Here is a 21,353-nt window from a genome sequence, read left to right on the forward strand (position 1 = left end):
CACCTTTTCCCAACTGTAACTCCTCTGTGGCTGAAGAAGCTTTTTCCAGGGCACGCTGCTGGGCCACCAGATCTCCTCACGCCTCTGTTCCTTGTTGCACCTTCAAGGGTCCTCATTTTCCCCAGGAGCCTTTCTGTTCAATAACACCCCAAAAAAATCTTTAGTGGCAGCAAATAATGTGTTCTTGTTTACTTAGCGTCACATTCTATTACGGCAGGGGCCCCCAACCTTCTGGGACCCATGGGCACATTTGGGAGTTCGAGAAACTGCTGTGGGCACCGCCACAAAATGCCTAATCAGTGGATCGCGGCTTTGGCATCTACCTGTCGTGTCTCTGGATCTTAGGCTGCGTCTTATTCAGAAAAAACATTTGCTTTGTGTCTGTTGGACACCGCAACATCTCTTTACTAAGGGATTGTCTAATTCAGCTAATTGCTGGTGTGCAATGCAACTAAGGCTTCTTTTGAACATATGTTTTGGCAATGTCCAGTAGTTACGTCTTTTGTGGGAGGTTATTACACAGATACATTTTCATAGAATCATACATCATTTTGTGCTGGAACAGTCTTTAAAATTCACTGATTAAATTCACTCCCTCTTTTAAATTGTTTACTTGCTTCATGGAAATTAACAAACGGTCAGCCTAAATGTTTTCTCCGTGCCCTTTTGACAGCTATAAAACTGATATTACAACATTAGAAGGATAAATGCTCCCTCCTATACTGAGGCCCTTACAACACTTCCGACATTTGAACAGCTGGCATATAGATGCCACCTTCAAATCTACTTAATGTAGATATTCGGTCCACTTTTGTCAAAGCCTACATAGAATTGCTAGAAAGTGGTATGCATTTCATATGCGTTCATTGCTATGGATATATACAATTCATGTAGATATATTTTAAAAAACGGGGGGATGAAAGTTTTGCACCGTTGAAGGTGCCATGGGGAGGTTAGGGACCCCTGCATTACCGTAATGCAGAAGAGTGTTAAGTTTACATTCCACACAAGAGACATCACGAACTCCCAACAGAACTTTATTTGGAGTGGGGAATATAAAAACCCTGGAGTGAAGTATGCTTGTGTGTGTGTAGAGAGGGGGGGGGGGTGTAAAGCGGCACAACAGCAAAGCAACGAGGCTCTGCAACCACAGTGGATGCAGTCAGAATTTAGTTAAAATATAAAAGATAGAAAGACTAACAACAGAGTATTGTTAAAAATATATATTTAGAGCTAAACATTTTGGCTTCCGCCCTCATCAGTAGCTGTGATGGTAAGTGGCTACCAGGAGTGGCAGTTCGGAGCGCCGGGAGATGAAAACTCCTAAGGAGAAAAACACAGAGGTACGACTGGTATAATGCGTATGAATTGCCCTGTCTCCCACCTTGGATGCAGGAATCCAAATTATCCTATGCCCCCCCAGCTTTGTCTAGGGGCCATAGGATTGCCCCCTAAACTTTCTAAATCCCAGCAGTATATTTTAAGATGGGAGAGGAGTCATCTTGTTCCTGCTCCTGTTAAACAGTTGGGAGTCAGAAATTCTTGCCAATCTAATACAAATCACTCAGAGGTCTACTGAGGTTGTAGTCCAACGCATTTAGGGGGCGCCAGTTTGGAGAAGGCTGCCCAGTCTCATTCCCAGCACCTCATGTGCTCAACAGTGGTAAGACCGAGGCAAGCTTTTTCACTTGCTCTGTTGACAAGTTGTAAGCAGGAAGTCCTGCGGGTCTGAGGAAATGGAATGCCGTGCACACCTGAAGAAATGGAAAATCTGTTCCTCTTGGGAGTTCATAGCAGCTCATGAGATTGCTGGGGAGTCTTGCATCGTGGGGGGCATGCTTCTAGAAACCCCACGCTCTTTTAACTGTGAAAGGCCAGATTACAGGTGAGCTTGTAATGCTTTTTTTTAAAGTGAGAAAGGGGACAAAGCAGTGCAGTTCTCAAAATAAAACTGAAGAAAACACAGGTGTCGTTGGCAGGTGAACACAAAACTCTCTATTCAAGGGGAACCTCCTCTTTTCTGTCTCCACAAACTGTTTTCCTGGCTGACACAGCAATGGTACAGTTAATTTTCCTTGACTTGATGCCCCCAGATAGTTCCATGCAAGCTGCAGTTACAACTTTTCCAGGAATTGTGGCAGCACATCTGTATCGCTGAAGGTGCTGTTAGACGCATGGAGCAGGGGGTTGGACTCGATGGTCTTATAGGCCCCTTCCAACCCTCCTGTTCTATGATTCCTCCACGTTTTTCTCTTTAAAGTTCTATTAAACTGCTCAGAATACTGGCTCTGATTTCTCGTAATAGCAGCTTCCCTTTTTTCTTGGGTAGGAGTGGTTTTCTTTATAATCCAACCGGCTGGCAGTTTGGATGACCACCTTGCACAGTGAGTATTCCTCCCCCAGGCTCGCAGAAGGCAGGGAGGAAATACCAAAGCTGCAAAAATAACACATGGCTACTTCATGTCCTTTCCCTGAGAGGTTCGCCTTTCATTTTCTTGATGTATATGTTAATCGCTTTCTTGTTATTGTTTAAAATCTATGTGAATGCATTTGGTGTGATTCCAAGCAGCACTGGCTTCCCGCTCTTGGCCCTGGAGTTACCAAACTCTTAACAAATTATTTCCTGAACTTGGGATCTGGTTCACTTCAAATCAGCTCTTTCTTTTAAGGATTCAGCTGGATTTTTGGCGGGATCCTGGGACAAGAATGTGGTGATGCCTTACTCTCCCGACACAATTGGTAGGGCCACCTTAAGAATCCAGCCCACATCTGTGGTTAACGTCCTGCTTAGAATCAGGGCTTGGAAATCTGGTTAGGCAGGAACTCTGAAAATTCCCGATTCGTCACCAGATGGGCAACACCCCCCCCCCCCACAAACTGAAGCTTTTACCTGGGCTACACCCTAAAATAGCAACAGCCGCTGTGGGCTGGGAAACAGCTAAGAAAAGCAAAGGAAACGCTTTTCCTTCCTTCCTTCCTTCCTTCCTTCCTTTCTTTCTTTCTTTCTTTCTTTCTTTCTTTCTTTCTTTCTTGGCCATCTGCGGGAGGGGAGGCAAAAATAAAACACCCCCGAAGATTGGGAGAATTCTGCTGCCACCAACTCTGATCTGCAACTTTGGGGATTGGAGGGAGGAGAACAGAGTGACCAGCAGAGGACAGCAGCAGCGGGGAGAGAAAGCAAGGTGGCCCATGGTTCAGAAGAGGAGAAGGGGCAGAACTAGAGAGAAGGGGCGTGCATGCACACGCAAGTAAAAGATGGATCCAGTGAAGTAGAGCCTTTTGAAATCGCATAGTTTTTATATGGTCTCCGCTTGCTGCTGCTTTCACCAGCTGAGCTGGCCAGCTCTCCCCCAGCCCAGCAATGGGATGCAGGATTATTTCTTGGGCGTTGGCCAAGTCCCGTTTTTGAGCCTCTTGTAGCAGCAGACCCACCTGCTCAGGGGGAGAAGGAGAGTGTCATCTTGTAACTAAGAATTTGTGCCCGAGGTTGCTTCGCTCCTCCTGCCTCCCAGCCCCTTTCTGTGCTGTGTCTTTTAAATTCTAGTCCCAGGGCCAGGGCTTATTTTATTCTTGATGTTTGGGGAGGGGGAGCGAATGGAAGGTGATGAGGGCAGAGAGGAGTGACCTGGGCGCAGTGCTGCTGCCGGCGCTTCCTTAACGTCGCACGAGATTTGGGGACCCCTGGCCTGGAAGGACAGAGGAGCAATTTGCGCCTGCTCCGAACTGAGGAGCAACCTGAGAGAAGGGACCAGGATTGGCGTCATGGGGAGGCCTGGCCAGGCACTGCCGAGGGGCCACCCCCAGCAGGGGCCCCCTGACCCAGTCCCCGGGAGCTGCTCCTCCTCTTCCCCATTGCGTCCTGCTTGTTCCCCTGCCTCTCGCTCCAGCCCAGGCAACGGTGGTGGCGAGGAGGAGGAGGAGGAGGAGATGCCCCTTCCTACTTGCTCCCTGGCTCTCTGCCTGGCAAGTAAAGAGGTAGCAGCAGTGACGAGAAAGAGCACAAGCTGGCAACAAGAGTGGTGGTGAGGAGGCAGAATCGCTGCTGGAGGGGCCCATTGAGGGTGTCTTTCCCAAGGGCCTTCCAAAGCCTGGAGGCCTTCCAAGACCACATGCGCAGCACAGGTGGGACGTGGCATTTTCATAACAATTACTAAGAATTTGCCGTCCCTCAATCCCCATGTCCCCCTGCACATGTGACCTGCCGTCTCCTGCCGACCCTCCTTGCCATGGATTATCCATCTGTGGCCTTTGGGCAGGCTAATAGTCACCTTTTAAACTACTAACGGAATTATTATTTTTGTTCGTGTTTTAAAGCCACAGCAATACAATTTACTCCCAACAATACTAAGGCATCTTTAATGTCCTTAAAACCCACCACAAATTATACATATAATAAGAGAATGACTGTAAACAGATTAACATCCTTCTCGGAAAAAGTGGGCTTTCTGTTTCTATCGTGGTGGGACTCAGGGGTTCATCACATGGAGCTTTTATCCTGCGATTCAGATTGCTCCTTCACGGAAGTTTGCGGGCTCTTTACATGACGCCGTGACCCTCCTGCACTAAATGCCGTTTGTTCCGTTTTTAAATTGATCGCAGATAATGAGCTATCAAATTACCCCATTGTGTTCCGCTTCGGTTTCCTCCGTGCAAAGAGGAAAAGCGGCAAGAAGAGGAGTGAGATCAATGAAAGATACTGGAAGACTCAGATACGGGGAGAAGGGGGGGGGGAAGGAAGCACATGTAAAGGGAGTCAGTGGTGATCCTGCATTTAAAACGGAAGCAGACAGCCCATTTTAAATGCAAGATTTTAGGCTGGTGTAGAAATGCCCTTAGGTTCTTTGACAGAGCTCCTTCACACAGAGCTTTTATCCTGCGATTGAGATGGCTCCTTCACGGAAGTTCGCGGGCTCTTACACGACACCATGACCATTCAAGGCGTCTCCTGCACTAAATGCCCTTTGTTCCGTTTTTAAATAGATCGCAGATAATGTTGTGTTCCGCTTCAGTTCCCTCCATCAAAAGAGTAAAAGCAGCAAGAAGAGGAGTGAGATCTATGAAAGATCATGGAAGACTCGGATCCGGGGGGCGGGGGGGGTGGGAAGCATGTGAAACTGGGAGTCATTGATCCTGCAATTAAAATGGAAGCAGAAAGCAGAAAGGTGTAGACGATGCCCATGGAGTGATTGGTGGAATGTAAAGATATGAAAGGATGAGAACCACTAGTCTAGAGAACATGAGCTGTGAGCATGCAGGAGATGGTAGGCCTACATGCTGTGTTATTTTCTTCTTTTATCCTTTAGCTCTCCAAATAAACTTGGTTGAGTCCTTCTGCTGTCTTGGAGTGAAGAGAATTATTTGGCCTCCTAAGTGGGATTTCATTAAATCAGAAGCTTCCGGACCAAGGAGAAGGGACAATGGAGAAAGGTCGGCCATTGAAGGCACATGAGAAATGCCAGAGGAGAGATGTGGCTGTGGAGGGACCAAATCCATTTGCCAACTACTCCAGTGCTGAGACGTGGGCTGCTGCATCTCCTTGTTCTGTGTTCCGTGTGGCTGAGAGCAGCCATGGAGCAAACGCACCACGTGAAGTTGGGGTGAAGGAAAATGACGCTACGATTCCAACGGAGGAGAGGAGAGACCCAGCCAGTGGCTGTGGTTCCATGGAAGGAGGAGGGGTAGGTAATGAGGGCGGATGGAGGGAAAACAGAGGAATCAGGCCTGGGGAAGCAAGGAAAAATGGAGGAGCCAGGGCCTGTCTAGGTGGTGATGCTAGGAGAGAAACAGAGTGTGCATATGGGAGCGTCAGCACGGGCTCCTGGGTCTGGAGGGCCTGTGTGCAAGACACCCGCAATGGCACTCCTGCCCCACTCAGTGAGCCTGCCTTCCCACTGTCATCGTCACCAGCTGCTCTTGCTTCTCGTCTTCTTCCTCATCATTGCTTCCGCTTGCTGGACAGGCAGAGAGCCAGGGAGCAAGTAGTCTGTGGTGGCGTCTCCTGCTCCTCCTTCTCTGGCCCACATTGTCTGGCCCAGGGTGAGGAGCAGGTGAACACGCAGGCTGGAATAGCGAAGAGCAGGAGCAAGTCCAGGGGGCTCTTAAAAACATCGGAAGCTGCCTTCTACTGAGTCAGACCCTGGGTCCATCTAGGCCAGTAATGTTGCCAGTGACTGGCAGCAGCGGCTCTCCAGGGTGTCAGGAAGGAGTTTTTCCCAGCCCTACCTGGAGATGCTGCTGGGGACTGAACCTGGGACGTTTTGCATGCAGAGCCGGGGCTCTACCACTGATCCACAGTTCCTCCCTCTTGTCAATGAATGGGCCCCTGCCCAGGGGCCCCAAATGACCACCTTGAGAGTGGCAGGTGATGAAGGCATGAGGACAGCAGAAGCAAACTCCATTTCATTCCTGTAATTGTGGTGGTGCTACGATTTAAGTGAGTTTAAATGCAAAAGTACACATGATCAGAGTATTTCTATCTTTCTTTTTAAAAATATAGTAGGTAAATAGCTTTGTTGTTGCTTTCCCAACGTATCAGGAATGTAGAAGCAGTTGTGAAGCATGGAATAGCGGCTGGGGTATGGGTGGGGGAGAAGAAAAATATTAGTTGTGTATTTTCACAATTAAAGTAATACACAGGGTCATTTGAGCATGCCCATAGGACCATTAAGTTCAGGATCTAAAATTTTCTAGCTGCAGGGTCTACAATTATCTAGCCTTTTATTTTGCAATCCCACTGCCTAATTCACAGACTTTCACAGGGACTCCAGAATTTTACAGTGTCTTAGCTTTGTAACGCCCCTTTCCCAAAAGGATTCCCCAGATTACTTGCTTTGGGAAGCCCAGTATATAAGTGTTCACAAAGTGCTTTGAGTGAAGAGGCCCTGCATAAACGCTCACCCTTGATGTCCTTGTTCTTCCCTCTTTCTCAGTTACTCCTTGACTCAGACACAATGTATCCTGAGAGTGTCATAAACATCCGAAAAATAAGATATGGCGAGGCAGAAAAGAGGATTAATATAGGAAAAAATGGCAACCCAAAAAAGGAGGGAAAAAGTAAGAAAGAAAAGTTAATTCATGCAGCCTGTGCCTTGCAAAAATCGGGAGGAGGCATGATAATTGCTGAGACTGAAAATAAAGACTATTCCTACGTGCAAGATCAGATTTGTCAGAACCTAACCGCTGCTCTTTATGAATGTACTGAGCAGGGGTCCAGTATCTATTTTGACTTTACAAAGGAAGGTTCTTTTATACTGATTTTAGTAAAAGCCTGGAGCAGGGAAGATCAAACGAGCCCACGTGTTTGCACCCTGCACACTGGATTGTATGAGCAAGTCTGTGCATCAAATCAGGAAATGAAACGGGGATATGCTGGGAGGTTTCTGAAACAGAAGAAAGACGGTGCCTGGAGAGGTTTTGGAGAGGAAGTAAGATCGGTGCAGGGCACTGTCCAATATTCAAGGCCAGCTGGTGTGCAGCTAGAAGAGGACATTCGTGAGGCTGCGGCTCAGGTTTTTGAACGAGACCAGCTGGAGGATAGCGAAACTTTAACGTTTGCTGCATCAGTGGACGTTGAATTTAAACAGTTCCCACGCAATAAGACTCTGGACTTCGTTAAGGAAAAACTACCATAGTATGTTTCCGCTTTTGCAAACAGAAAAAGGGGGATATTTATTTTTTGGCGTGGGCAATAATCGGAAAGTGATTGTTCAGGAGCAAAACAAAAGCCCAGGGTGTTACAAAAACTGTGTTCTTTTCCCTGGTAGACTTTCCAGTTTGTTTACCAAGAACGAGAGGAGGCAGAGATCTGGTCCAACACGATTTTATTCTGCAGAATAAGGCAACCCTTGCGGCTAACGCTCCAACAAAGGTCACAATCAAGTGATGTGATCCAAAAGTTTATGTAGGCAAGACCTTTGGGGGCTGTCTTACGCTTGCGCTGTACTAATCTCTTTGTCTAGCTGAGAGGGAAACAGAAAGCAGGCAGCGCCTTTTACATATCTAGGCATGCGCAGAGAGGTAGCCTTGTACTCTAATGTAAATACGTTCCTGGCATTCCTGAGTCTCTGATAAGGCGCTGTGTCTTTGTTTAGCATGGCAATCTCACACAGAGGTAAAATAGACATGGCCTAGCTTATAAAATCATGGGATAAGAGACATATTACAACTGAAATTTCTATAACAAGGGGAACTTGAACGTCTAGTCCGTAAAACCATTGATGGTTTGCCCCACGTCCATTTCTGCGGTTCTACAGAAAAGGTCAAAATTGAGTGTAAACCCTTGCCTGTTTATAAGAAAGATGGAGGAGATGAAAGGAGCCACGGTTACGTCCTTGCTGTGAGAATTGAGCCTTTTTGCTGTGTTGTTTTCGTGAAGACTCCACGTTCGTGGGTTGTGAGGAATGACCATGTGGAGAACTTTACAGCCGGTGAATGGGTTGAGCTGATGACAGCGGAAGACCCAGGTACTCCCAGAGAGAGATGTGGCTTCCGGGCTTAAATTTGCAGTTTGTTAGTGTGACGTATGCTGGGAACGGGGATCAGGCTACCAAAGGGGTCCCCATCGCAGTGCCCACCTGAACCTGCAACAGCACCCATGAAGTTCTTCATTCCCACCCCCATCAAAAAAAATTTTTTAATTAAAGCTTTGAAAAATATTGGGACACCAGGTTCTCCTTCCTCCTAGCCTCGCTCTTTCTCTCCCCTCTCCCCCTTTGCCTTGCTGTTTCCCCCTCCCTCCCAGTCTCCACCTTCACTATTTCTCTCCCCACCTCTTTAACTTGCTGTTTCTCCCCGCTCTCAGCCTGTAGCCTTGCTCTTTCTCTACCCCTTTGCCTTCCTATGTCCCCCCTCCCTCTCAGCCTCTAGCTTCACCATTTCTCCCCCCCAAAACCATCACCTCTTTAGCTCACTTTTGACTAGCCAGGCCCCCATGGCAGCCATTATGGGACTAGCCATATCTGCCCTGGGAACCATTTTGTGGTGGTGCCCACAGCAGTTTCTCAAATTCCCAAATGTGCCCACAGGTCCAAAACAGTTGGGGACCCCTGGGGTACTCCTTCCCTGGTGGGTAACCTTCATAGGACTTTCTTTCTCTGTTGTTAATTTCTGGGGCAGGTGCTTAGCTCACTGGTTTCAGCATTTCACTGGATTCTTTGGAAAGAAGCGAGGGGCCTCTGACAGGTGAATATCTTTACCCAATAATATTTCCCAAACAAATTCCATTTTTTGTCATTCCTTTAGGTCCTGTCTCTGCTACATGTCTTAAATGGTTTCATGCTCATTCCCTCTCACTGGGAATCCTGGGACATGCAGTTGTGAGATGGGCTAGGGATCTCTAGCGGATAAGTCTCAGTACGTTCACCAAACTGCATTTCCCAGGATTCTTTGGAAAGAAGCCAACGCAGGTAAAAGGATGATAACATGTGTAGTGCAGATATCATTTCAGAAAACACAGTTATGTTGGTGAAGTCGTGCGTTTCTTGTCTTGTCTGAGGGTGTTTCTTTTGTTTTTGTTTTATTGCATTTCGTAGATATGTCACATTTACCAGAAGGTTTCCAGATCGAACTGAGTAAAAACGTTAAGTCGCCACTTACCCAGTCGGTGGTTTCAGCCAAATGCATCCCTTGCCTCAAAGATCTTCAAACCTCTCTATTCCCAGGTGGGTTTGCGCTTTGATTTTGGGAATGACAAACATGAGCTTGTGCAATCTAAAAGGATGCCAAACTATGCTAGTAGTATCCAGCCCTATTCAGAAAGCTCAGTGTGGGTAAAACTTTAAGTGAGAACATTTAATTGTGGCATTCTGGATTATAAGATGAATATTTGCACTCTTGCATATTGATTGATCTAGTTAGACTAGAGATCTTGTTCCCAAAGATTTGTCTAGCTGCCCAAAGTCATCAACCAGTGATGTGGACTTGAAAATGTTCCAGTGCTTTATTTTTCTGCAGAAACGTTTCCATTTCATAGGCTCACTAATTACAACGACTGGACGCTAACGGCAAATAGATTATCAGTGTCAGTTTGAAAGAATTTTCCAGGTGATTATCCCTAGCAAGTACGTGAGACAGAACGCATATGTTATTGAAACACATCTGTGTCTCAGTATGAATCCGTAGTGACAGTGAAACTGAAGGTGCCCCAGCAACCCTCGGACAAAGAGAGTTGGACTCTGTTGGAAAAGATGGGTGGCTGTCAGCATATCACACACAGTTCTTTGGGTTGCTAAAAGTAGATAGTGTGTCAACAGTTTTCAGTGACTTTGTGAGTTTCTTAAATTTAAACAATCTAAGGGAAGGAGGTGCAACTGACTTTAAATTTTTACAAGTATTTCAGTAATATAACATTTAAAACACATTCGGTGTGCTTTAATCCCCCCTCCGTCCCCCCAAATACTGCAGGTCAAATACTTGTGGTGTGTTTTTTAGCTTTGTTTATTGGATACAAATAAAATAAACATGCTAAATTAGACCCCAGCACATTGGGGGTGCCTCCTTGCCTTGTTTCCTTTCCTGGTCCACGTCAGCCTGGTCCAAAGCATCCCCCAGTGGTCAAAAGCTCACAGCCACTAATTAAAGGATGTGGTTTTCAAAACTATTCGCATATGCTGGTGGACTGCAAACTCAGTTGACCTGCATCTTTAGGGTACCAGAACTCTGATTATTTATTTATTCATTTCATTTCATATCTATACCGCCCAATAGCCAAAACTCATTGGGGTGGTTTACAAAAGATTAAAACCCTAAAAATACAACATATAAAATACTTTACATTTACATACAAAAACAATTAAAAACAATCAACAATAGAAATCCTCACATGGGAGGGGCCATACTCCCTAGTAGAGCTCCTGCTTCACATGCAGAAAGTCCCAGGTTCAATCCCCGGCATCTCCAGCTAAGGCTGGAAAAATCCCTGCCTGAATCCCTGGAGAGCCACTGCCACTCAGTGTTGACAATCCTGGGCTAGATGGACCCATGGTCTGACTTGATATAAAGCAGCTTCCTATGTCCCTATGACCGGTTAAATCCTTACTGTCAAATGCCCGGGAGCAGAGCAAACTCTTAACCCAGTGCAGAAAGGATGACAATGTCGGCACTAGGTGGACCTTATGGGGGAGAGTGTTCCATAATCAGGGGACCACCACTGAAAAGGCCCTCTCCCTTTTTGCCATCCTCCAAACCTCCCTTGACGGAGGCACCTGGAGGAGGACCTCAGATGGTGATTATAGGCTGCGTTGTCAAAACCTATATGTGACTACATATTATGATTATTTTTCAACCTGCCATTGTCTATGCTTGCTGGGAATTATGGGAGTTGCAGTCTTCTCTTCCAATGCATGTGGAATAACTTTTGTTAACAGGGCCTTCACATATTAGTGTTGATCTTTTTAAACTCCATGTCCTTGAATTTCTAGTCAGTTCAGATGGGATCACATGTATGCCTGAAGAACTGTACAAAACCTTTTGCTTGGAGAATCCCCAACTGGAAAATATACAGAAGAAAATCGAAGAACTACGATTCTCTAAGGGATGCCTGATATTTTCAAAAAGCTGGGCCACTGATGTTGGAAAGCAAAGACATCCACACGTTGCTTGTGATGCCCTCTTAATAGCCATTGGTACACATCCAAAACTGTACACATTTGTTGTGCAGGATGATGAATCTTCACCAATCCCAGTCTTTGAATATTCCAGGAATACGGCTCATGTAATTAAGCAGAAAGTGGTGAATGACGGAGGATATACTGGGAAAATCTGTGTGATTCCATGTCTCATTGTGCTTACAGCCTGTGGGAAGAAAGAACCACATCCAAATTTGGAAGATGTTTACCCATCTTGTCTCAAGCAACTTAAAAGAATTGATGAAGTCACTTCTGATTGTGTTGCTGAGGTTTAGATCTGTCTTAAGTGACCAGCTTGGCTGTGAATTCTTCGACCTTCTCACCAAGAAACAATTTGTGATCTTAAAGCGACAGTCTGTATAAGCCCAGGAAGCTGTTCATCCATGGCCTTGCAGGAACAGGGAAAACTGTTCTGGCTTTGATGGCTATTGAGAGGATAAGAAATATTTTTCCCCGTTACTCTGATCAGATTCTTTACATTTGTGAAACCAGAGCTGTTTGTGAGACTGTGAGGTAAGTGGTACAATATCCTGTTATTGAATATGCTCAGTTGCCATGAGGACTAAGAGGGGAAGTTCCAATGGTAAAGTCCTCTGAGTTTGTAGGAAAATAGTAGGGAGTTAAATTGAACTTTCACAACAAACCATCCCTGGAATGTAAGCTCCTGCAGATAGAACATGTATGCTACATCATCAACATTTGGCTAGTGATCTCTAGAGAGCACTTGCCCACCACTGATCTGACCAAACATTGCCAAGCTCAGGGGGAGGTTGTGATCTTTCATGTCTGTGGGGTCCAAGGCTCAGCATCACTCCAAGGAGGGCTCACTTAAGACAGGTCATCCTACTTCAGTGAGAATCCTTGACACCCCTTTATATACCTTCCTGGCTTGAGGATGTAGCCCTCCCCTCAACCTCAGAGGTTGATTCCCCTTACACATGCACATGCACACACACACACTCACACACCTTTTTCTGCCCATCAGTCACACAGGACTATGAGGCTACAGAAATGATCATGGATGCTTTAAGAACTGCAGCCAGCATGGAGCAGGGATGGAGCTTCTGAAAGTCCTGCCCTGGCCAGCCTTCTCAAGGCTTCAGTTGCCTGCAGTCCTTTGCTGGGACAATAGCTCTCCTTATAAAGCATTCCTCCAGCCAATATCTCCTGCAGAACACGCTCCAAAGTCCTGAGGATTCTTTGCCTTATGTTCCCTGGTTTGCCTGATGAGACTCCTGTCCACCTGCTGTGATACGTAACCACTTGTGAGTGCTTGTGCTGTCGGCCACTTCCCTGGGCCTCCAACCCAGCTAGGACAGTGACCATTGCTATTTTGGGAGCTTCCAGAGTTTCCATTGTTGGAAACACAATGAGGGGCTAGATGAACACACGTTGGGCAATGTTCAGGGGTAATATCAAGCCAAGGGAGAGACCAACCAGGCCCCATCCATCAGCCAGAGAAAGAGCAGTTGCAGGGAGGTTGCTTCTCCCTCCATGTCAGAAAATACACTTTGAAATCCCCATAGCAATAGAACTTTAATAAGGGGGAGACATCAAAGATTTGTTTGCAAAGCAAATACAAGAAAGCTAGAAGCCAACATTTTGATGAGTATATTCCATCAACCCTCCTCTGACACCCATCTACCCACTTGGTGGTACCTGGGAGAATCTTTCTCTCCCCTTCCAGGTGACACAAGGTATTGATTAGGGATGGCAGAGAATTCCGCCACAGATCTTGGTGAGGCCGAATGCCAGTGCATTTGGCCCCCCGAAATCTGTGGCGGAACAGCCTGCCCCGCCCCCCCCCCCCCCCGGGATGAGACTTGCCTGGGGCGGATCTTCCGGGCGGCGGCGGCTCCGGTGGCGGCTGGTCTTCCGACCGGCTGCTGCCACCGCCATTTCCAGTCTTGGTAAAAAAAAAAGACGCGATAGGCTACGTAAATCTTTACGTAGCCTATCATGGCTCAGTGGGTTTAAAAAAAAAACAACAACCCACGGCCGCCGCCATTTGCGTTCCTTCTTTTTGGCCATCGTAGTCTACATAAATATTTACGTAGACTATGACGGCGAAAATAAAGGGGAACGCAAATAGCATAGCGGGCGCTATTTGCATCCCCTTTTGATTCGCCGTTTTAGCCTATGTAAAGATTTACGTAGGCTAAAACGGTGAATCAAAAAAGGACGCAAATAGCGCCCGCTACGCTATTTGCGTTCCCCTTTATTTTCGCCGTCATAGTCTACGTAAATATTTACGTAGATTAAGACGGCCAAAAATAAGGAATGCAAATGGCAGCGGCCATCGCCGCCACCATTTGTGTACACGGCTTTGTTTTGTTTTTTACCCAGAGCCCTCCAGCTGCGGATGACTCTGGCCTGGCTGGGCCTGGCTGGCTGCTCCGCAGAGCTGCCGCGGAGCACAGCCAGCCGTTCGAGGATTCCGGGGGGGTAGGAACGGAGTGCCTCCGCCCCCGTCAAGGATTCCGGGGGGAGGGACAGAACGCCTCCCCCCCCCAACATAATCCACAAACAGGTAAGTCACTTTCGTAAATCCCTAGTATTGATCAAAATGGATCTTTTCTCTTCACAGGAAAAATAACAATGCTGACTGTGTATGTAGCTTTCGATGAAAAGGGTAGCGAATCTGGCACAGTCAAGGTTTCTCATTGAATCCACCAGCACGTATGTGGACAGCACCAGTACAAGATGATGCCTAATGATATGGTTTTGTGTTACAGAATGAAAAACATTTGCCAGGCTGTGACACAAATCGAGTTTTTAATTGGGAACTATTATCAGCCAGTGAAGCACATCATAATTGATGAGGCCCAGAATTTCCAGTCAAAGGATGGACACTGGTATCAGGAAGCTTCAGTGATTGCAAATAGAAATAATAATGGCATTTTATGGATTTTCCTAGATCCTCTACAAAAATGTCACACTTCTGATTCTGGTCTGCCACATCTAGACCATCAGCAACCTCAGGAGTGGCTAACCGTCGTGCTCTGGAATGCCACCGAAATATGATAAGCTGAAAATATTTATGAATGTAAATAGTATGTTCTAAGGAGTGGTGATAAACCCCTGTCTAAACATGTGGAACGATTGGTAGAGGGAGTTCAGTGTGGTCATTCTGTACAAGGCTTCCTTGCGATGCTAAATTTTTATGATAAATTTGAGTAAGCAACTTGCATAGTTGATAAATGTTCTGAGTATTTACAAAGTGGTTATTCCACAGAAAACATTGCTATTCTGTGTACTGCCATTAAATGGAGAAAGTATAATTCCTTGCTAGAATCTAAAATGTCTGGTATACATTTCAAAACAGCAGATGACATAAATGAAAAAGGCATTGTTATGGACACATCCAAAATTTTTCAGGTCTTGAAAAAGTGATCGTGTTTGGGATTTTTCTGTCTTCTCATAACATTAATATAACTTTCAATAAGTTAATCAGCATGATTAACTTCTTGAGCCAATTTACATCTTCATGCGCTAAGAATACATAGCTAGAAATCTCCCGATTGTCCTCCCACCCCGTGGTTCTGAAAAAGTTATCAGATTTGCCTCATATGTATTTGTATTTCTTGAATGAAGCTGAAGAGCAACTTTCCCCAACACTCCCATAAGACCCTCCCCTCCTCAGCTCTCATGGCATGAGCATCCACAGGGAAGACAAGAGAGTCAGTCCCCCCACACACAGATAAGCCATAATCCCCAGATTCCCTGATTTCATTTTCAAAAAATTCAGTTTCTAGAGCCTTTGTAAAACCTGAGATATGAGGCAAAACATGCAGCCGCTATTGCCATAAATGAAAAAGGCATTGTTATGGACACCATACAGAATTTTTCAGGTCTTGGAAGAATGATTGTGTTTGGGATTTTTCTGTTTTCTGGCAACATTAAGATAATTTTCAATCAGATAATCAGCATGATTTCCAGAGCCAATTCACATCTTCATATGCTAAAAATAAATGAGAAACCTCCAAATAGTCCTCCCACCCCATGGTTCCAAGAAAGTAATCGCATTTGTCTTACAATGTGTTTGGATTTCTTCAATGACGCTGAAGATGGGAGCGACTCTCCCGTAAGGCCCTCCTCTCCCCAGCTCTCCTGGCATGGGTGTCCACAGGGAGTAAGGGGGTCAGCCCCTCCACCCCCCCCCCAATGAGCCATAATCCCCAGACTCCTACTTTTATTTTTTATGCCAGTCTCTCTGGGCACCACACTTTAAGAAGCATGCAGACAAACTGCAGAGGGTTCAGAGGAGGGCAACGAAGATGATCAGGGGACTGGAAACAAAGCCGTATGAGGAGAGACTGAAAGAACTGGGCATGTTTAGCTTTGAGAAGACTGAGGGGAGATAGGATAGTGCTCGAGTTATTGAAAGGTTGTCCCAGAGAGGAAGGCCAGGATCTCTTCTTGATCATCCCAGAATGAAGAACACAGAATAATGGGCTCAAGTTACAGGAAGCCAGATTCCGGCTGAACATCAGGAGAAACGTCCTGTTAGAGCAATACGACAATGGAACCAAGTACCTAGGGAGGTGGTGGGCTCTCCCACACTGGAGGCATTCAAGATGAAACTGGACAGCCACTTGTCAGGGATACTCTAACTTGGATTCCCGCATTGAGCAGGGGGTTGGATTCGATGGTCTTATAGGCCCCTTCCAACCCTAGTATTTTATGATTCTATGATTCTAGCCCTTGGAGAACCTGAGATATGAGGCAAAATGTGCAGCCACTATTCTGCCCATTCCTTTTTTGAGGAACCAGCCTGCTCCCGCCTTCGTGTTTTTAGCCAATGAATGAAGTCATGGCACTGATCAGCACACCGTCTAGAGAAGGAATGTCCTGATTCATTTTGGGGGTCTTCCTTGATGGGAAGTGATTGTTGCCCCTTAAAAAAAATCCAGAAATCCAGCATTTTACTGTAGGTGTACTTGGGCAGTGTAGTGTGTCTTCACAAAAGAAAAGGTAGCAGTAAAGACAGAAGTTCATGATCTTTCCCATTCAGATCTTTTAAACAAAATTAAATTGTCCTTCTGATGGATGCAGATAAAGTCCATCGTTATTATTCCCATACTGCAAGAGGTGGAAATGCAAAGTAACCAAGTATTGTTGCACCCATTTTGCTGGGGGAGGGTGCAATTGTATATGACCTGACCCTGTCTCTTCTGCTCAGGATAGGCAGATACGACCTTTGTTTACAAGCCCCCCTTTCCCCTAATTTTTGGGTGAAACTAGTATATAGTTGGGAACATAGTAACCTTTTACTAGTCTGGACAAGTGGAAGTTTTAGGTAGATGCAATTTAGGGCTTGGTCATATATATATATATGCTTTATTGGTAACTGTTTGGTTATTATTACTATTGTCATTTTAGTTAATCGTTTTTTTGAAAATTGTTGCTTCCTTTATATCTGCATTGTAGTGTCTGCTCTGTTAGATAAATTTTCTGTTGTTTCTGTATTTACATTTTCACATTTTATCCAGTCAATCATTCCATGTATCTACTTGCTCATTTATGCTCTCATATCTCATAGCTGACTTGGCATGTTTTTCATTATTTGTCCTTGAATAAATCTTTCAAATTTATTTTCTAGCCCTGGACCTTTCTGGTTACCACCACTAGCTCACTGGTGCAAGCTCTAAATATATAAAATTTGAAAGTAGTTTTCATGTCTGTTGGAGAATTTTTAAGCCACCTGCTTCTCCCCTCTCAGTCAAAGGATCAGAGACGGTAGTTCGAGCGGATGTTTTATTCAAAGCAAACACCAAAGTGTGGTACAGTCAAGAATAGCTTGAGACTGGACCCTGAACAATTAACTTATACAAAGTTTTATACATACATGAAAAACATACATGGACAGGACATTCCCCTTTAATATGATTGGCCTTCAACACTGAAACATGTCAAGCATGCACAGAAGCATCAGCTAGCCTTTCCCCTTAGGGGTGCTAACAGTCAACTTATATTTGCCTTGCAATGAAAAGGGAACTTATAGAAATTGTTTTCCAGCCAAAAGAGACATGCTTAGCCAAAGATTTATTTTAGACAACTTGCGATTGCTGTTGTCTGCTTTCAGTTCTTTAGTCATTTCAACAGTTAAAGAAATTATGAAGGGTTAAGCAGCTTTTAATTCATTATTAAGACACCTTCACAGTGAGCCCCTGCCAAAGGAAGTGAGGCCGGTGGCTAGTAGGAGGGCTTTTTCTGCTGTGGCACCCCGGCTCTGGAATAAGCTCCCTAGTGAGGTTCGCCTAGCACCTACATTGTATTCCTTTCAGCGCCAGGTGAAGACCTTTTTATTTTCCCAGGCATTTTGGCATTTTAGCTTTCTAAACTTTTAGCTTTGCTGTTTTAAATCTGTATTTTAAACTCCTGCGCTGCTGCTAGGTTTTATTGTGGTTGGATTGTTATATTGTGGTTTTAATGTTCTATATATTTTAAATTGTTTTATTGTGTGCTGTTTGGTTTTAATTTTTGTGAACCACCCAGAGAGCTTCGGCTATTGGGTGATATAGAAATGAATGAATGAATGAATAAATCAGCTGAAATGACAGAACAAAATGGATGCACAGAGGCCAAGAGATTTCTGTCACGTCTACTCTGGATCCAACCCAGTATGTTTTTTTTTTAATCAAAACTATTGCTTTAATCATAAGCAAGTTTATGGAGATTCAGGGCACAATCCAATGGAAATAGACGTCAGCCTCCGAACGTGGAAGCTGATGCCTATCAAAAGCAGGGCAGCTGGTGTACAGAGGAAATCTTTGGAATGGGGGGGGACGCAGTGCATAGGAAGCTTCATAAAGCGGCTTCTGCGGTCTCCTCCCCTCCCCGAGGACTGCCCCCTTTTTGCCCTCTCCGCACTCTGTTTCCAAGCGCGGAGAAGTAGCCAGTGCAGAAAGAACTGCAGAGAGCGCAGTTTCTGGAAACTGAGCTCAGAGCCAGAGCTCCGACATCAATTTCCAGAAACTGAAAAATCCTATGGCCCTCTAGACAGTGTCTAGCAGCCATAGGATTGCTCCCTCCATCTACTAAAACTGATGCATTAACTATGTTTCATATAATTAGGTGATAGCATAATAAAAGTAAAATGATAGCATGTCCATTCATCCCCCGATCCATCCATGAGAGATTGTTTTCTCCCATATATACTTGCCTGGACTCTAAGATCATCTTCAGAGGCTCTCCTCCAGGTGCCCCCACATGAGGTGAGGAGAGGGCCTCCTCAGGGGTGGCAGCCCAGTTGTGAAAGGCCCTGCCCTGAAATCTCAAACACAGATGTTAGACCCTTGCATCAGAACCCTAGATTAATCCGGAGAGCAGCTAAACTTCCCAAACTGCCTAAAAGCTGATGCGTGGGTATTTACACCTTCCACTTTAGCCATTGCGTTGACGTGACTGCTCTGCCTATTTTCATGTGCAGTCTGCGATTTGGCTGAACCCATCCTGGAGTTTATGGAAAGTCTGTTTAACAGTTAACTTCCCTGTAGTTATCATGGTACGTTCAAATTCTGGTGTGAAGAACTGTGTGTGTGTGTGTATATATATATATACACACACACACACACACACCAGGTGGCCCAAAAGTTGTTTAGAATGTTGATGGGAGGGGGAGAGAATGTGTGAGTAGAAGATGTGTGGGTGGAGTCAGAATGACAGTTGGGAAGAGTGAGTGACAGGGAGTGACAGTTAAATCAGCTAAGTGTAGAGAGTGAGGGGAGTGAGGCCCTTAAGTAGGTATACAGTTGTTTAGGGTTTTTTTTTACGGGTATTGTGAATACTGGCAGTGAACTTGTGTCAAGAACAAAGAAAGTTGATTCTAAAGCAGTACTGGAAGGCTGAAAATGCCGAGCAGGTGCGCACAGCATGGCAAGAAGCATCTGACACTCCTCCACCAACACATCTGACCATTTATCGTCTTAGAGATAAATTAGAAGCAACAGGTGCAGTGGCTAATGCACCGAAATGTGGATGTCCTAGGACAGAGGAAAATGAGATGAGAGTCACTGACATTTGTGAACAGTCCGAAAAAGTCCACACGATGTGCGTCTAAGCAGATATCCATACCTAGAACGTCCTTGCAACGCTTAATGCGTAAATTGAAATTGAAGCTGTACTGTCCAAGACTGTTACATGGTCTCCTGGAGGACAACCCAGACCGTCGGTTGCAATTCTGTGAGATGATGCATAACCAAATCTCTAATGAACCAGACCTTCTTGATATGATCATCTGGTCAGATGAGGCTTCTTTCAAGCTGTCAGGCCACATGGACAGGCATAACTGTGTGTACTGGGCAGATGAAAACCCTCATTTGACTATCACATCTCAACTGAACCAGCCAGGCGTCGCAGTGTGGGGCGCACTGTCCGGCGAAGGTGTTGTAGGTATGTTGCAACGTTGATGGAATACATTTCGAGCACTTACGAGATTAAACAGCGTTAAACAAATGTAAATGTAATAAACAATGTAAAAAAAGGTAAAGGTGTCCCCAACCAGTCGTGTCCGACTCTAGGGTGCGGTGCTCATCCCCGTTTCTAAGCCGAAGAGCCAGCGCTGTCCGAAGACGCTTCCGTGGCCATGTGGCCGGCATGACTGAACACCGAGGTGCACGGAACGCTGTTACCTTTCCCGCCGAGGCGGTGCCTATTTATCTACTTGCGATTTCTCGCTTTCGAACTGCTAGGTTGGCAGGAGCTGGGACTGAAGACGGGAGCGCACTCCGCCACGCGGCACTCGGGTCTCGAACTGCTGTCCTGCCGACCTTCCGGTCCGCAGTTCAGCGTCTGAACCACTAAGCCACCACGGCCCCTATTAAACAATGTAATAAAATGCAAATAAACTATATCGTATACCTACTTTTGGGCCACTCTGTATATAGTTATTTCAGCCAAGGCAATGGAGTTAAAAGATCTCTTGATGCGCGTCATTTGGTCAGGCGAGAGCCAGTGCAGTGCCATGGCGAGGCTCTCGGCCCTGGGAGATCCGGGTTCAAGTCCCCCTTCGGCCATGAAGCTCGGGGAGGGGGGGGCCTTTGTGGCAGTCCGTGATTCTCTGCCTAACCTGCCCCACAGGGTTGCTGTCAGGACAAAAGGGAGAGGAGGAGGACGACGACTATGTAAGCCTCCTAAGGTTCCTTGTAAGAGTAAAAAAATGTAATGATAAATAAATAAAACTAAATGGCGCGCACATATCAGTAAAGGGAGGACACTGGCTAACGCTGAAGCAGCCGCCCCCGCCCCCGCCCCCTTTCAACAGCAGTCTGACAGGTGGAGATTCAGCAGGGGACGCTTTCCGTGGCCTGGAGCTAGAAAGAAGACGAGAAAAGCTGCGCCCGCTTCACTTCCCCCTGCCAGGCGGCGGCGGCCGCTGAGGCGCTACGACAAGGCCCAAAATGGCGGCCGCGCTTCGCCTCAGGCGGCCGCCCCTCCCCCACCAGGCCTCCGCCGCGCCTCAGGGGCGGCCCGGAGCGCCCGCGGCAGCTTCGTTCAGCGCATGCGCCGCCAGACCCCACCTCACGCATCCGTCTCGTCTGCAGAGCCTCGCCTCCCCGGACAGGGCTTAGCCCCGCCCATGTTGGTGATGCAAGGGGGCGGAGCCAGCACCCTCGCCGCTTCATTCCGAGAACGCCTCTCTTCCCGTGCCCCCCCCCGCGCATGCGCGCGCGCAATCCCGGCCTCCCGACGCTAGAAAATGCGCGCCTGCGTCATTGGGAGGAGCGC

The 21,353-nt window shown here is 46.3% G+C and overlaps 1 protein-coding gene across 1 annotated transcript; it reads left to right on the forward strand.

Moving 5' to 3' along the window:
* The first annotated feature begins 1,209 nt into the window (after positions 1-1,209).
* Positions 1,210-21,321, forward strand: LOC146335053 (protein SLFN14-like). The gene is given in 14 exon segments (XM_084822683.1): positions 1,210-1,885; positions 5,304-5,678; positions 6,930-7,652; positions 7,654-7,759; positions 8,253-8,462; positions 9,531-9,659; positions 11,418-11,847; positions 11,849-11,969; positions 11,971-12,132; positions 14,301-14,574; positions 15,392-15,640; positions 20,513-20,620; positions 20,706-20,770; positions 20,890-21,321. Coding segments are annotated over 13 exon segments (3,270 nt in total). The 5' UTR covers positions 1,210-1,885; positions 5,304-5,417.
* Positions 21,322-21,353: the final 32 nt, after the last annotated feature.

Source organism: Heloderma suspectum, chromosome 16, assembly GCF_057233095.1.
Source record: "Heloderma suspectum isolate Gila_16-S chromosome 16, 16-S_ref, whole genome shotgun sequence".
NCBI classification, from domain to species: domain Eukaryota; kingdom Metazoa; phylum Chordata; class Lepidosauria; order Squamata; family Helodermatidae; genus Heloderma; species Heloderma suspectum.